At 32.2% G+C, this 17,426-nt stretch overlaps 1 protein-coding gene across 1 annotated transcript in view; it reads left to right on the top strand.

The window, feature by feature from the left end:
* The window catches only part of LOC150094741 (G protein-coupled receptor GRL101-like), a 211,521-nt gene that overhangs the window by 180,895 nt on the left and 13,200 nt on the right, over positions 1-17,426 (top strand). The window contains exons 18-22 of the mRNA XM_090411656.1: positions 10,125-10,196; positions 11,284-11,355; positions 11,573-11,644; positions 13,427-13,625; positions 13,766-14,422. Coding sequence (XP_090267782.1) covers positions 10,125-10,196; positions 11,284-11,355; positions 11,573-11,644; positions 13,427-13,625; positions 13,766-14,422 — 1,072 coding nt within the window. The remainder of the gene's footprint in view (positions 1-10,124; positions 10,197-11,283; positions 11,356-11,572; positions 11,645-13,426; positions 13,626-13,765; positions 14,423-17,426) is intronic.

The raw sequence follows: 17,426 nt of genomic DNA, 5'->3' as shown, positions 1-17,426 counted from the left end.
ATCCCGTTTTATTATAAGATATTTAGAAGTAGTTTTGAAAATACCTTTATGTTATAACTAATGTATTGCAGATCGTATACAGTTATGAAATTTTACTGCTTTTCGCTGTTGCGCTGATTCTTCAGTGTCGGAATTAGTCAGAGGAAAAGACATCCTTATAAATTCAAAACAATTTTGTGGATGTTTCATTATTTTTTTTACATTATTGCATTTTTATCACAACAGGAAAATCTGTCAAGGAAAGGTTGGGCAATGCTATTAAAAAACCGGACGGAACACGCAGCAACTCTATATGTAGCCTTCGTAAAGGATGTGCTATGATCATAAGTTTTTAGTCAGAACCTGTTAAATTATTAGGTTTGCAGAAGAATGACAGCAAAATATACTGGAAATTGTATAAGCCAAAGAAAAATAAAAGAATGAGGGCGGGGGGGTTGGAAAGAAAAAATGAAACCTGCAATACGTCATGACATAAAATACTGTCTTTTATATTATACATTGAACAATTCATAAGTTTTTTAGACTCTTCCTCGCCGAAATCAAAGAAGCATACGTAGCTACAATATCCACATAAGAAGTATTTCTAAGATGAGCATTAAAAAGATTGTCGACCGATTTTAGAACAGTTTGGAGAGGCAAATGATAAAAAAACGACTACTGATGGCCACATAACCTGATATGAGGTTTCAAAAACGTTCAATTTTTTTTTGAAGAAATACCAACTAGGTTCAAATCAAGTTACCAATCAGAGGAAGTTTTTTCAGTTCTTTTCTGGTATTAGTTTGATGTTTAATAATAAAGAAAGAGCATTTACTCTTTCTAAACATTAACGTAATATTGTACAATAACCATTCTAGATTTATTATTGTACAATATTATATTATTATTACATAGCACCTCCAGGGAGTCCAAAGGCTCATCGAGGGAGGGTACCTACTCCACAACTTTCCATCTACTACTATGTTCAACATCTACACCAACGCCATCTACCGCCGACCACCACCACTAATATTTTCACACACAATCACAAACATCCATGCCCAGGGCGGGATTCGAACCCACATCCTTTTGGCTGGACAGCGGATACGCTAACCACTCGGCCAACCATGCCGGCAATTTATGACAATATATATATCACCCTTATGTAATCATATAGAATTTTCCCTATAGCTAAGTCTCGGTACCGATCATTCTCTGGCAGGAAATATCTGGGTTCCAATGCCGTCTAGGAAACGAAAAACCTCTATAAAGGTTTTTAATCTGAATATTTTCCTCTGGGAAGACTGTGTTTAGAGCCCAAAAAAATTGTCAAACTGATCAGAATAGTGCACATGTTGTACGCAATTCTGATTCAAAACATAAATATTATATCAAATTAATACTACTGTATATCAAAACATAAATAATTAAATTTATGGTATAATATAACACATTACTTGAAAGATAGAAAATTATGAAATCAGTTTAATTTCTAGATTTTTCTAAAAAATATTAATACACCATTTCATTATAAGAGAATAGTTGAAATAAATAAAAAGAATAACGATCGACCTGGTCCTAGGATAATGGAGATGCGATTATTAATACCCTTGGAAGGTAATGGTTGGCAATGCTGTAGCCAATGAAGTTCTAACTGAGGCTTGGCTATTGCTGTTACCCTCCTGCCATGATCAGAGCTTTAATAGCTGAATAACACCTTATCCCTATACTGTTCTCTACAGATAACAGGGAAGATGAAAAGCATTCTTGCTTTGCCCCTTCAAGCCAGTCCTTATAAGGAAGGACCTGGTTCTAGGATTCATTCAATTCAATACCCTTGGAGGGTAATGGATGGCAATGCTGTAGCTAATGAAGTTCTAACTGAGGCTCGGCTATTGCTGTTACCCTCCTGCCATGATCAGAGATTTAATAGCTGAATAACACCTTATCCCTACACTGTCCTCTATCCTCTACAGATAACGGGGATGATGAAAAGCATTCTTGCTTCGCCCCTTTAAGCCAGTCCTTATAAGGACCTGGTCCTTGGATTTTAATTATAATATAAAATTTTATTGTATGTTATGAGATGCACATTACTATTCAAGATGTAAAATATTTTGATTCTCTTAGACGAATAACAATAAATAAATCTCGAATGCTTTTTAGTAGTAAAGGGACTAGATGAAACTCTTTTTTATCCCCTAATTAACTAACTAACGTTTGAAAAATTGGCTGGTAGCCATACTCCAGTCTTTGCCTTCTGTAATATCTCAGGCTATGGCTATCAGTGATTTTATGTGCACCACAAAGAGTACGACGACAGACAACTTCTTCATTTCGTGGTCGTAAACCCTATCTCTAATATGTATACAGTATATTATGGTCTGAAATAGTGAGGGTTCTGAGGTGGATTTTTATCAGTTGTGGAATTAAAAAATCAAATTTTGGGAAGAGAACGTTACTTACCTGTGCCAAAAATTGATTAACCGTTGAAAGGGCAACCGTTGAAATACCCAGAAAAACGTTTTTATAATCGGCAACCTCAATCGAACCAATAACGGGTTTTGTAATGTAACGGATATCTAGTATTCATTTCAACAGAATTGTACAGGCATTCTTGATTTTTTGATAAATGAAAATAATTAAATCTGAAATGTAAACTATTTTGATTTCATGTGTTATAAGGTATGAAATAGTAGATGAACTGAATAAAAATAATGATATGCGAAGTTTTTATTTTATTGTAAAATATCTTTTAATTCGTTTTGCGATATTATAACATCAAGAACTCTTAAATAGGATATTCTTAATATTTCATTTTATTTTAAGACTATTCTAGTTTTTAATTCGAACGATATTTTAAGATAATATAAAATTTTAAAATAGAGAGTCGTTCCATTTTAAATTTGGTTAGTGTTTAACATAATTAAGAGATCATTCATTAAAAATTCTCAGGGAGTACATATCCTTCATGCAGAAAATTAAGTTGAATTTGTTTCCAGAGAGAGTGCAGAGAAGTCAAATGCTTGTTTTAGAGCATCGTTCTTTATCTTTTACTCGTGTAATGCCAAGAAGGAACTAATAACGTTATCATTGTTTTCAGTCAAAGGTTTCAATAACGTGTGCATCAAACGTTTTGATATTTCTATATTAGAAAAATTGAAGTCGTATAATATAATATTATATAATATATAATATTATATTATATAATATAACTTCATTTTATTCATTCTCTTTTCCTTAATCTGTTTTTTTCTCAGTGGTGATACAGTAGACTACTAATCTATATGCATAAATATTATGTGGTCCACACCGATACTTTTTTTTTTATTATTATTTGGAATTTAAGTCTGGCACGATGTCTGCAGTGACCATTAAGGTGTTAGACTAAAAGAAGACAAATATCGACGGAATAATAGATAAGGGAACTAGGCAGACAGTGAAGATTGACAATATGGATTCGTGTGAGGCAGAAAGTATCATTTATATCACAAGACAGACGTACGAAAAATGCTCTGAGCAGAGTAAAAGATGACAGTTTGCTTCCATCGACATGGTCAGAATAGAATTTAATCACTGCCTTCCAGCAACACTATTATTCGGTAGGAATGTTAATTATTTACAATAATATTCATAATTTACGATTTAATATATTTATAATACTTTAGACGTATTCTGTTTAAATAAAACACTCTAATCTATTGATACTTTTAAAATTATTATTAAAAATAAAAATAAAAATAAACTATAATTTTAACTTAAGATTCAAATTGTGTACAAATGCGTATAAATATTCCAATGGAAACGACATTGATTTTTTATTTAAAATTAATGCTAAAAAGTGATACAATTAGATATAATGTTGTCTAATCCACTTTCGTTTTCCTTATTATCATATTAATTGTACTTAATAATGGACAGTATTATAATTAATCATTAATTATAATGAATTCTAATTAATTATTGACTTCCTTTTTATCCTGCTATCTACTCTCGACACCGATGTGCTGTAGGTTTTGTGACTTTTAATTTTTGGGTCAGATATAAATAAATAAATATTCATTATATTATTTATGTTACATATTGTATGCTATGTTTAATTTTTATTATATTTTATATTATATTGTATTTCTTTTTTTATTTATTAATGTTATTTTAGTTACATTATATTTTATTTAAGTGATGTTGCACGCAGCAACAACTAAAGAAATAAAAAATATATCATTTATTTAGGATATTATAATTCTGACACAGAAAACATAGAGAGACGATTACTCTGTCACCTTGTGGATATATCTGAAACCTACTGTTGCCATGGAAACACAACATATAAGTCACATCGCATTCACCACAAACAAGAGCAATTTGATCATAAATAGAAGCTATTTTCCACGTGTTGATGAAATTTGCAAACTCTATACTCACAATGTGAAAAAAAGGAATTAAAAATGTAAATGCAATTTTGCTAAACTAATCCCCCCCCCTTGTCTGCTCAAAGAAAGAAACAAATTTCTATGGGAATTGTGCTTCAATTTTCTTTGAGTACTCATCTGCTGCGATACATTTCAGCCACACTATCGAGTTTTTTTCCCGAAGAATAAGTGCTCAACAGGCTGATCATTAAGAGCGCTTCTAACCAAATAAATTGCGTGGGTTTCTTCACAGATATTTCTCTTTGCAAGACCTTGAAAAAAAATGAGAATAATTTCGTTCATTTATCACCTATACAATTTCTTCCTATTGATAAACTAAACAAGATGAACAAGTTCCTTTATATTTGTTACTGATAATTGCTACCTCACTTCTTACATCTAAAAATGATAACTAAAAGAAGAAGAAAATCATTCGAAAGAACGCTGTTTATTCTTCAAGGCATTTCGTTTAAAATGAACTGTTTTGAAACAAAACTTAATTAAACTGCTAAGTTTCTCTCATTTTAATTAGATTTCGACTCATAGTTTTCTTAAATTATAAGAAATTGCCAAAGTACCTTGCTCTCAATCACCCTGTGAGATGAAACAGAGCTAGTTTTCTTTCTTTCTTTCGTTAATTAATCACTATAACAAATACAAAAATGCAGATTGCTTAACGGATAAAGAAATTTCTCGGCATTTATGACCCAACTAGAAAATGAAAGTCAGATATTCTTCGAGATACAAGGTTGTCTAACCCTGTAATGGTTGGTTCTTACACTGAAGATAACACACACACACACACACACACACACACACACACACACACACACACACACACACACACACACACACACACACACACACACACACACACACACACACACACACACACACACACACACAAATTTCCTGACTGACGGAACTTGACCAAATCGAAGTTTCTTCAAGTCGTCAAGTAAGGTTTTAATAGTATTTTACTCAGCTTGATGTTTCTTTTTCTTTTTCTTTTTTTTTATTGCTGCGGGTTGCAGTTGTTTGGAAGGCTGTTCCAGAGGACGGAGTTGAACGGAATAAAGGAGAACGAGGAGGGAACAGGTTCGGCGTGTGTGTTTTAGTTGTACAGAAAAGTGACTCTGAGCAACTGTTGCTCCTGTATTAGCAGGTGCAGCAGATCTAGATCCGAAAATAATTATACTTTAAATTATTAAGTTCTAAAATAAGATTAAAGATCATTGCAAGGGGTTCGTCATAAGAGAATTACCTTACTATTTCTGTGATTTTTTAGGGTTGGTATTTGCTATTATACTTAATGAAAAAAACTATACTTTTGTTATAGTCTAAATGGAATGAAAATGAATTGAAATTTGATAAAATGACACGAATATAATTATAAAAAGAATCAGTGAATCCTTTGTAATAATCTCAATTCACCTGCTTGATTACTTTTAAGATATACGAGGGAAGGGGGTGGGCTGAAAAGTTCTGATAAGCACCTAGAACAAAAATGACTGGTTTGTGCAACAAGGGAAAGACTTCTTTTTTTCAGAGGATTGCAAATGATGCAGAAGTGTTGTAACAAGTGTATAACACTTCGTGGGGAATATATGGAATAATCGGTTACACGGTTCTACCTCCAATTCCTGATGGGATTGTGCTGAGAAGTTGTCATAACTTCTCAGCACACTCTCATATAATATGTCTTATTATAAATGCACAATCATTGTGAACTAAGTGTAAAGCAGTAGACCGTGATGATTGGCTACTTAGTGGTAATACTCGTGACTCATTTTATTTTAAACTAAATGTTCGGTTTTGAAATTTTGTTCGTAATTATTATTTCAGTCATACAAGAGTATTCCGTTTATCTTATTTTATTTTATTATTTTGTTTAAATTAGCTTTAGAACATGCATTGTTCTCTATTTATTACTTAAAATTAACGGATATTAATCAATTTCTGCCCTGGTTGAGTTAGTGGATAACACTTTGGATCTCCACGTAATAGGCAATTGATTCGAATTACTCTGTAAATAAGAATGTTTGTGAATGTCTTTAGGTGGAAGATGATTGTAGTCGCCTGGCATGAGATCACTGACCAACTTGTTCGAGATTTAAAGTAGCATGAAAGAGTTCCATTTGTGTCTGGAGTCGGAATTCCACATTACATAGCCCTTAACCCATCCATAGTACTAATCTGCAAACTTTTACGAGTGAAATTCACACACACACACACACACACACACACACACACACACACACACACACACACACACACACACACACACACACACACACACACACACACACACACACATATATGGAGCCAATAAATGCAACCCTAATGATACTGAGTTACCGTATATATGCAATGCCGTATATCACGTGTATTATACCGGGCTGCTATCTTAAGAATCGGCAAAACACACTAACGTTGAGAACCTGACCTAGAAATCGTTACTTAGAACTTAATAAGATATATTCAATGAAGCAATCGTTACTATGGTAACCGGACAGCTTTTTAGCTTATTCTAACACCAAATTCATTAACAGTCTTGTATAAGAGGTTAAGTAGATATCGTTATAATATAAAATATATTATAGTTACAGTCGGTCTCAGTGATTATGCATCGTATGTATGGACTATCATCTCTGAATGATAATAATTCATTACTCTTTTCACGATGGAAACTTTTGTTGCGTCATTTATCTAGTTTATTAGATAATCAGGAAACTCTCGTGTTATAAACTCAACACTGAAGATTTTTATGGTTGAATTTGAACGCGGTGTTCTTTAATTATCACGTCTGTTATGGATTCTGATTCAACCTTCGAAACTCATAAGGTAGCGCCTTTCTATTAATTATGTCCAACACGGCGAAGTATTTTCATCTCAGGACAGACACACGAGTGCACTGTAATCACATCAATTACTTCGGAAGATGTTCCAACAGTTTCGGGTTTCCACACGTGTCCGCTTAAGTATCAGATTAACTTAGTCTAAATTATTCCTACACAACAGTCACTTCTCGTTAGAATATAACCACGTGGATTAACAATAAACAGAAAGCGGCATCTTTTACAATTACGACCGATGAATACTGCACAATGTATTCATCGGTCGATAATATATACCATTCATTATTTGTATTTTTCTGATCATAATTCAATATTAATAAATAATTAATACCATGTTCATATAAGCATCAGATATAATTATCCTGATTTGAGGTCACTTGTAATTACTAGTTGCGTAAGTCGAGTTTCCCGAGGTTTCCTTGTTTGTAACTTCACACAGTGAACAAAGGAGCGGAAAATATTAAATTACCCAAAATTAAGTTCAAAACAACAGAACTATTTTCTTCGATATCCTTCAAAAAAGCAGTCAGTTTTTGAAACCAAAATCTTCAATATTCTAAATAAATACATGTTTAAATGTACCCCAATTTAATAAAAAATTTAACTTAAATGATAGTTCTATAAAAGTTCTGAAAAAGCTACTTTTTCATAAGATTAAGAATATGTACCAATAAAATAAGTTAAAATTAAATAATAGATAAATATATAAAAATTGCTATTTGCAGTGAATTATTAGAATAAAATAACGTGTATAAACTAATTAAAAATGTATCTGAATTAGTTACATAAAAAAGTAGTGTAATTAATTAATTACAAAATCAAAATTAGCGTGATTAATTTATTTTAAAATCAAATTTATATTAATTAACCGAATCAAATTCACCTAAACTAATTACCAAATCAAATATACCTTAATTAATACAACGTTAATTAATACAGGATAACTCATTAATCTGAATCTCATTAATTTAAGCTTTTTTTTGAATTCGTAATCTAAATAAATGGTGGCTAGTTCATCGATTATGCACGTGTGATAATAATTATCATTAAATATTTCATAAATAAATAAATTTATTAAATATATATATATATAAATAATACGATCAAAAAACTGATATTCAGATATCAATGAAATAAAGAAAAATGATAAGTAATTAAAATAACAACTAATATTTGTGCTGAATAAATAAAACAAAGATTATATTTATTAATTAATAAATAAAAAGCATTATTAATTAACGCCGAATAACTCATAGATCTAAATAATCAGTGCCTCGTAAATCGAAATACTTCTTTCCTAATTCATAATTTAATTATATGGGAATAAACTGCAGTTGTTTTTGTTGTTTAAAATTATATTTGTTTTTCTAAATCCAGTAACAGTTATTACTATTTCATTAATAAATATATATAAATAATATTATATGATAATTCATCTTTATAATTTTATTCCACATTTAGTACACTATTATTGTATACTTTTTATAATCAAAATTAAAAAAGAAAAAAGACATTTCTGTAAGCTTTTGTAATGTTTTCAAGAATTACCCATAACGAAGATTGTAGAGAAAAATTGTAATGTTGATTTAAATTAATTAGATTTCTATTTTTATAAAATAAATATTTTCGTAATATAAAACATTGCTATCTATAATATTTAAATGAATAAAATGTAAATAGAATTAAATTAAAAAATTACTTACATTTTTCTCAATAGATATCGGGAACACCTAATTTTTATTTATATAATTTTATCCATATCACAGCTTATTGGAAACATGGCGTGAATATTCTTTTATTTGTTGATTCGAGCTCACTTGTGATTGTGCAAGTCGAGTTTCTTCCTAGTTTGCTTAATAATGTAACTTCGCATGGTGAACAAAGGAGTGGAAAATATTAAATTACTCAAAATATCGAATCGAATATTATTTCGCAATGGCAGTTAAACCTTGTCTATTTTTATAAAATAATTCTTTGGTTTTGTATTTCACAAATATAAGGAGGGGTTGACCTCACTAAACCCGAGCTGCTAAGGCCAACATCGAGGCTGTTTATCAGCTCCTTGAGAGTTGTACCACTCGAGACCGGTTCTTCTCCCTTTTTTTTTTTGTTCATTTGGTTCTCTAATCAATTCGTTATTACATTATGTCTTTATGATCATTTCGTCTGTTTTGTTTATTTATTTTGGATAATTTAAGGTCAGTTTTCATTTTTAGCATTTTTTTTAGACAGGTGTGATGAGAGTGATGTCTAAAAACCTTTTAGCCACAACCTCGGGGTTATATAGCTAAATTGATTGACTAAAGCTTATTTATAGCCTCATACTCTACCTTTTGATCTCTTCCCCTCTCACTACTTGTTAACCCTCAGCACTCTTTTATACTATAAAGACCGATGATGAGAGACATGAACTCCCAAAATATCAAATATTGTTTCGATTAATATGTTGAGTTTGTTCTCATTCGTACACCTTTGCATACGAAATACCAGGTTTCTCTGTATTCGAAGAAGTATATCTGAATTAACATTGCAACACGTGTATAGTAATGCGCTCCAGCAGATGCACGTCATTTTCAACTTTGAATAACAACTGAAAATTTTACTAACTTGTTTAAATAACTTTCTCCCCGTGTTTCTAGGCTTTTCGGATATCTTGTACGTATAGTTATATGCTAATACTCATTAATTTATAATTTGTTTTATTTCACAATGGGCTTGAATAGTTGTTACCATTTAATCGAATACAAATGTGAAAACTATACAATCTCTTTCTAGCTTAAAGCTGTCATAATTGTATCATACGTTTAATACTTATTTTGGTATGTTATAGAAAACAAGAAGCGTAACACGTGATTTCTTTTATATTTTATTTCAGCGATCTTAGCAATCAGGGAATTATGAACATCTCAAGAAATTCTTTTCTAGGATTGAGATCTCTTGTGATTCTGTAAGTTACATGTTGAAATGTTTAATAAAACTAGATATATGCTTTGTACATTTTTTCAGATCGAATATTTATTGCTAATTATTGCATAAAACATTCATTTTTATTTCGAGAATGTAGGCTGAAGTCCAAATATGCAGAAAAAAAGTTATGACAAAGAAATCATTGAATTATTAGTGAAAAATAAAATAAATAACAGTAGTTCGACACTATACCTAATGCGCCTGTAGAACACTGTAATATATATGAATGAATGAACTGCAGACACCATCATTATCATTATCATCAGTGGTTCTAGCAGAACTACTAGTAGAATTGTATTTGCATTTTCGTTTCCTTTATTAAACTCACCTAGTTATTATATTACATTTAGGTAACCTTACCTAAAGACGAAGCTGATTTCTTCAATGTTTCTTGCATTAATACACAAGAGTATCATTATCATTCTGACTCAATCTTTAATCTTTTAGTGAAAAGAAACAAATATCGTCTCCAACCGACCTGTAAACGCATACAATGAATATAATATAACGACTAATTCTATCCTTAGTTTCTTCCTTCGATATTAATTCAGAACATTCCCGATGCATTTCAATCTTTTTAAATTTCCTCAGAAAGAAATCAGGAAAATTAATTTCAGTCTTGAATAACTGAAATATATTCATACATGTTTAAGTTACTCGAATATTTATGAATAACTGTAAATTATTTGCTCATTTCGTCATACTAGCCTATTTTAGTCCTTTCATGTCCTCTGTTTACAAAATAAAAAGAAGTTTAGAATATCTTTTAAAAAATGACATTCGAAACTTCAATGTACACATCTCCAACTTCTGCACATTTGGATGTGTGATGACTGCTGGACTGACGTTGAATTATTCAATAATCCATCAATGTCTATATAGACTATCCCTTTATCTATGAAGACATTCCAATAGAATCCATGAATAACCAACTGTATGTTTAAATAATGAAGTTGTGCGGCGTGTTCGATTTACTTGAAACATTTTACATCCATTTGATCTTTTGTCAGTTAGAAATCTTCAGTGCAATTATTTTCGTATTTATTCTCGTGTTATTTTTTATGTAGCGATCTTTCGTCCAATCACATTGAGTACCTTCACGATGGGATATTCAATGGACTCACTTCTTTAATATCATTGTAAGTTATGAACTTTCTTTTCATATAATTTATTATTCTGAGCGTATCTTTGCATTATTGTTTAAAATTAGTGTTATTAAATGTAAAGCCAAGATGGCATTAAGCACAACAATAAAACATTTAATAAAATTTAACATATCTTGCTGTAAATCGTATGAAAAACTCATAGAGTGTACTTCTTCCATTATTAATTTTTTTCTCTCTTTACTGTTTGCAGAGACCTTTCTCAAAACCTTCTCATTGTAATGGGCAGTAAAACTTTCCAAGGACTTCCATCTCTCCATCACTTGTAAGTGTCATACTTAATTAACTAAATATAATCATTACTGTATCAAATGTAACATAAAATGTTATTTGTTCACAATGAAATATCTGAAACTGCTGCAAAGTATTGTTCAGAAATGTTCAAAGATACCTTCGACTCCACTATATTACACCTGTTAACTTGTATGTTCTTAAGCAGGTTTGTTTTGCACGATAAAAAAAAAACACTTTTTTTTATCGTGCAAAAATGTTATATTTCTTGTTTATTGGAATTTTACAATCTTGAATTTTGTATCAAAATCAAAGAATATTTGACTGTGTAGCTCAGTGGATGTGGCGTTTGCACACCACCGCGCTAGGCCGCACGAAGGAAGTCTTGGTTTCGAGTCTAGTCGGCGACTAGGGGAAATTTTTCTAAGCCTTTTTTCGACCGGTTCCCGAGTTAGTCGATCTCTGGCACGGGCAAGCAGGTTTTTCCTCCCGGAAACTCGGGTTTTTCGTCCTGTAAATTCAAGAAAATCGACCGTAGAACCCACATTATTTCAGACATTAAATATATTGTGTTAGGGTTAGAGACCACGAGATGGCGGCACATTTGAGCCGCCTCTCTTCACTGCGTACCGCTTAATTAGTGATAGCCTTGGGCCATCTGTCTCTGATTGGGTACCAGTGGAGATTGAACTGCCCACTCAGTCTCCAAAAAGTTAGATAGGGCTAAATGGCCTCGCCTACTCCCGTATATACGGGAATAAAAAGGCGTTAGCTGATTTTTTTTTTTTTTTTTTGATAAAATTCTAGTTTTAAATTCCACTGCGTTACAATTTAACTACATTCTTTGTCCTCACTTTCTGGGAAAAAAAAATTCATTTGATGTTTATCATCTTATTTTGCGTTCTTCTTCGTTTTCTTTTTCTTATAAAGTCTCCTTGATACGATATTACATGGTCTTTAAAATGAAATATTTTTTGAAAAAATTCCTTAATTCTGTAAAGCTGCTCGCGTGTCTTTGTTCTTTTAAATAGATCTTTCTAACTGCTCATTGCTCCCTATACTTTGCTCATGGAACTATCATTTCTTTCTTGTTTGAACGAGTAAACGTATAAATCGACATGAGCTAAAACGCGTTCTCAAAGCAGTCGGTGAAGAAGTAAGATCAATTCAAAAATAAAAATTTTTTTTTTTCATTCTGACATTTTCGTTTTGTACTGAAGAAAGAATATTGAAGAACAATGTAAACATGCTAACTATTCTTTTCCTTTGATGTTCTTTATAATTGTAAAAAGCAATATATAATTGAATTAAATATATACTTAAGATTTAGTTTTTTTATGAAAATATTTATATCGCAACAGGAATCGAATAAAAACACAACATAAGTTAAATATAACAAATATTGTTGCAAACATCATCGATCAACTTTTTTATATATAAATATGAATGAAAAATCTTAAAAGGTGTATTTAAAATTCTGAAAGAAATTTGAATTAAAAACAAATATTTAAAATATTTTCTTATACTGAATATTATATTACATAATACAAAAAATTATATTACATAATACAAAAAATTATATTATCAATATTTCTATATTTTAAAATAATTTGAAAAAGAGTTGAACTTATGCTGGATAGTTCGCCGACGACTATTGAGATTAATATACGGAAACGTGAAATCTTTCTAGATTAAATATAATTAATTAGCTGTATTATATTTATATTTATTATTATATAAATATGAATTATAAATTCATATTGAATTATATTATAACATTAATAATAATATTTATTTTGGAATTTGACTTTCCTAGAACTACGGATGAATTTCGGTTTTGTTGCTTGGCTACTTCGGTAAAATCTTGCTTCCCAGAACCTGACGAATTTTCTTCGTGCGAAGATTTAATGTCCAACTTCGTTCTTCGAATGTGCATATGGGTGCTTGGTGTCATGGCTTTGTCTGGAAATATCTTAGTAATTGTTTGGAGATCGGCATACAAAACTAACAATAAAGTAAGTATAAAATTTATCGGTCGGTTATTGTTATGTATTTATTTTATTTTTTGTGTGAACTGCTGTAAACCTACATAACATTTGAAGATTTTTTTCTGTTTTTTTAAATAACCAGTATTTAATGGGAATTTTTTTAATAGGTGCATTCTTTCCTGATCACAAACTTGGCTATAGGAGACCTTCTAATGGGCATCTACTTACTTCTGATAGCATCTGTTGACACCTATTTCCGAGGCGTATACTTCATATATGAAACCACTTGGAGAAGCAGCCAGTTGTGCCAACTTGCAGGCTTTGTGTCAACCTTATCTAGTGAGCTGTCCGTATTTACGCTAACTGTGATCACAATGGACAGGTTCGTTTCCATCATCTTCCCCTTTCACTTGAAGCGGCTCGAAATGAGACAGACGAGAGTGATCATGGCTGCCATTTGGATCGGAGTTCTCCTGCTTGCGGGAATTCCGCTTTTTGACTTGAAATATTTCGCGAGTTATTACGGCCGGTCAGGAGTGTGTTTGGCATTGCATATAACACCAGAAAGATCAAGTGGGTGGGAATATTCTGTGTTCGTGTTTCTAGCAGTGAACTTTGTCTGTTTTACTCTCATAGCTATTGCCTATTTATGGATGTTTGTAGTGGCACGGAAAACCCAGTTAGCAGTGAGGCAAAGGGAAATTAGAGGCGACGGAACAATGGCTAGGAGAATGATGATTATAGTCCTAACTGATTTCTGCTGTTGGATGCCCATCATTCTACTCGGTATCAGTTCTCTAAACGGAGCTATAATTCCCCAACAAGTAAGGAATTTCTATTATCTATATAATATATGACTTGCTGTAGGGTTATCTACATTTAGGATTATGCAACCGGTTCTAATATACGGACAATACGTGTTAAGCTCAAATGGAAGTCTTTGATATTTATGCTGAATTTGCTCATTTAATTTGTACATTTAATTTTAATTTTGTTTAAATTTAATTACATATATTTGAATTTAAGTTTAATATTATTTAATTTTAATTATATTTAACTTTAATTTTTATTTTTTATTTATTTTAAATACTTGGTTTTCTCTATTATTAGAACATATTAGAAAAAATAATCCAAAAAAAAGTTTAATTATTTCTTTGTTCATTTCATGGCATTATAATGGACAAAACTTTTCCTAATCCTAATCCTGTTGCCTTTTCTGTATTCGGAGGGTTGAAGCTGATTACTAGGGAGATATGATCAAAGTCGTTTCCCGTTGCCTTCCTTTCCATAAGTATTTATGACTGTAGTCGTGTGTGTGTTCACGGGACGGTTTGCCCGTGTAGCGGGATGAAAAATCTGAGTTACCTGGAGGAAAAATCCTCCACCTCCGTATGCGACTGGTTAACGCACCATTAGTCGAAATAGACCAGATAACGGTTCCTCACATCAGGGACGGGGATCGAACCCATGTCTTTCCCACCAAACGGCTTCGTCTACACCGACTGAGCTAGGAAGGCTCTAGTACACTTAAAATGTATGAAAACTCATTTTAACCAGGAGCGTTATGTTAGAAGAGTTATTGCTAGATAATCTTACAAGAAGAAACAGAACAAAATAGGTAAAGAAAAATTGAATACACAGAACTTGAAATGATGATGTACTAGAAAATCCCTTGATCATCCAGTAAAATCCTTAATTCATTCTAAAGATATGTCAACAAACAAATAGTCCTTCTGTAATTGATATTTACCTGCTATGATAGGTAGGATTATTTCGAGGTAACTAAAACAGCTCTTCCTAGACATATTTGCGATTTCTCACTGACTATTCATAGCTTTCGATGGTTTTATTCTATACAACAAATGTAGAAGGAAATATTAATCGAATGAAGGTTAAAAAAGTATAAAACCAATCATCCTTATAGTTCAAGATGATGATATATCTGTTGCGATATGGATACATCATTTTTCTATACATATCTCTAATTCAAGACTGCATAAAATATGTTCGCTCTTTGAAGATTGTTGATCAACATCTGTAGAGCTGCAACCTTACAAATGCTGCCGACTGACAAGCGTTAAAAGCTAGAAACAGTCTAACTTATCAATTACTGCCATCTTACAAATTTCTTTCTTCAGTTACTGTAGATGAACGAATATAGACTGAATGTCGTTCATTTCACTTCTCAATCGGTAGCATTTGTAAGGTTTCCGTTCAACAGATGTTGATCAACAATCCTCAAAGAGCTATTTTGCAAAGATCTGCTTCTTAATGATAACGAATTCCTTCATGTGGACAGATAAGGAAAATAAACGAATGAACAACATCTTTGGAACAGAGTCTGTCTGTGTTCAGTGGGCATCTACAGATGCCGTATGGTCACTCCGATGCTCGATGATGTTCCACACTAGGCCTCGCTATGTAGTCCTGTTGTTTGCCCTTCTGGCAGCCTCAACTCTCTGAAGATCAGTCACTCCACACACGCCATCCATCCATCTCATTGATGGTCTACCCCTGCCTCTTTTTCCAGGAACTTTCCCTTCTATTACTGTTCTGAGAAGTCCTCCTTCCATCCTTTCTATGTGTCCAAAATATTTTAACTTTCTTCTGTCAATATCCTCAAGGAGTCTTAAATTTCTACTGATCTTTTCTAACACCCATTCTTTTGTACGCCTTTCAGTGTATGATATCCTCAACAGCCTTCTGCAGCAGCACATCTCAAAAGCAGATATCTGTTTCTTATCTGACTTCTTTAGGTTCCAAGTCTCGCATCCATAAGTCGCTGTTGGAAAAACAACTGCATCCGAAATCCTCAACTTTGTTTTCATCGAGATAGATCCATCCTTCCAGATTTTAGACAGGTCTCTGACTGTTGTTTTAGCCATTCGTAACCTTTTTCTGACATCTTCTGAACAGCAATTCTTCACATTAATAATGGATCCCAGGTACTCAAACTTGCTGACTTCCTCAATTCTTTCTCCATTAAGATACATTTGTTTCTCAAGAGTTCTCTGTTTGTTTTTCCTTTGAGAACCATGATCTTTGTCTTGCTAGGATTGAGTTGAAATTCTCTGTTATTACTGATCTTGTTAACTTTGTCAAGAATTAGTCCTAGTTCTTCCATGTCATTACAAAGGAGTACTGTATCACCACAGATTACTGATCAATCTACCTCCTATCGTAATTCTTGTCCTGAGCTCATCCAATGCTTCACGCATGATGTCCTCTGCATATATACTAAACAAATGAGGAGAAAGTAAACATCCTTGTCTAACTCCTTTTCCAACTTGAAGCCAGTCAGTCAATCCAACACCTGTTTCTTGCTTCTTATACAAGTTGGCTATCAACCTGATAGTGTGTTGAGGAAAATCCATTCTTTTCATTACTTCCCACAGTTTCACATGCTCAACACAGTCAAAAGCTTTAGAGTAGTCTAAGAAACACATTACCAGAGGGAGTCTGAATTCTTTATATTTTTCTATGATCTGTTTAAGGCAAAGGATCTGATCTCTGGTGCCCCTACCTTTCCTAAAATCTGCTTGTTCCTCGGGCATCTCTGCCTCAACTTTGGCCTCAATCCTATTTAGCACGATCTTTAATAAAATTTTGCTTGCATGAGATATCAAACTAATAGTTCTATAACTCTTGCATTCCTTCATATCACATTTCTTGTGTAGTGGTATGAAAACTGACTTCTTCCAGTCTCTAGGCCATGATCCTGTCTCCCATATCAATCTATGAAACAGAGTAAGTACCCAAAATATCTATCACTGGACCATTATTATTCTGGTATTCTGGGATATTTTACTAAAAGCTATTGACATGGTT

This window comes from Typopeltis vanoorti, chromosome 21, assembly GCF_054136105.1.
Source record: "Typopeltis vanoorti isolate ZY-2024b chromosome 21, IOZ_Tvanoo_1.0, whole genome shotgun sequence".
NCBI classification, from domain to species: Eukaryota; Metazoa; Arthropoda; class Arachnida; order Uropygi; family Thelyphonidae; genus Typopeltis; species Typopeltis vanoorti.
This window is presented reverse-complemented; position numbering and strand designations above follow the sequence as displayed.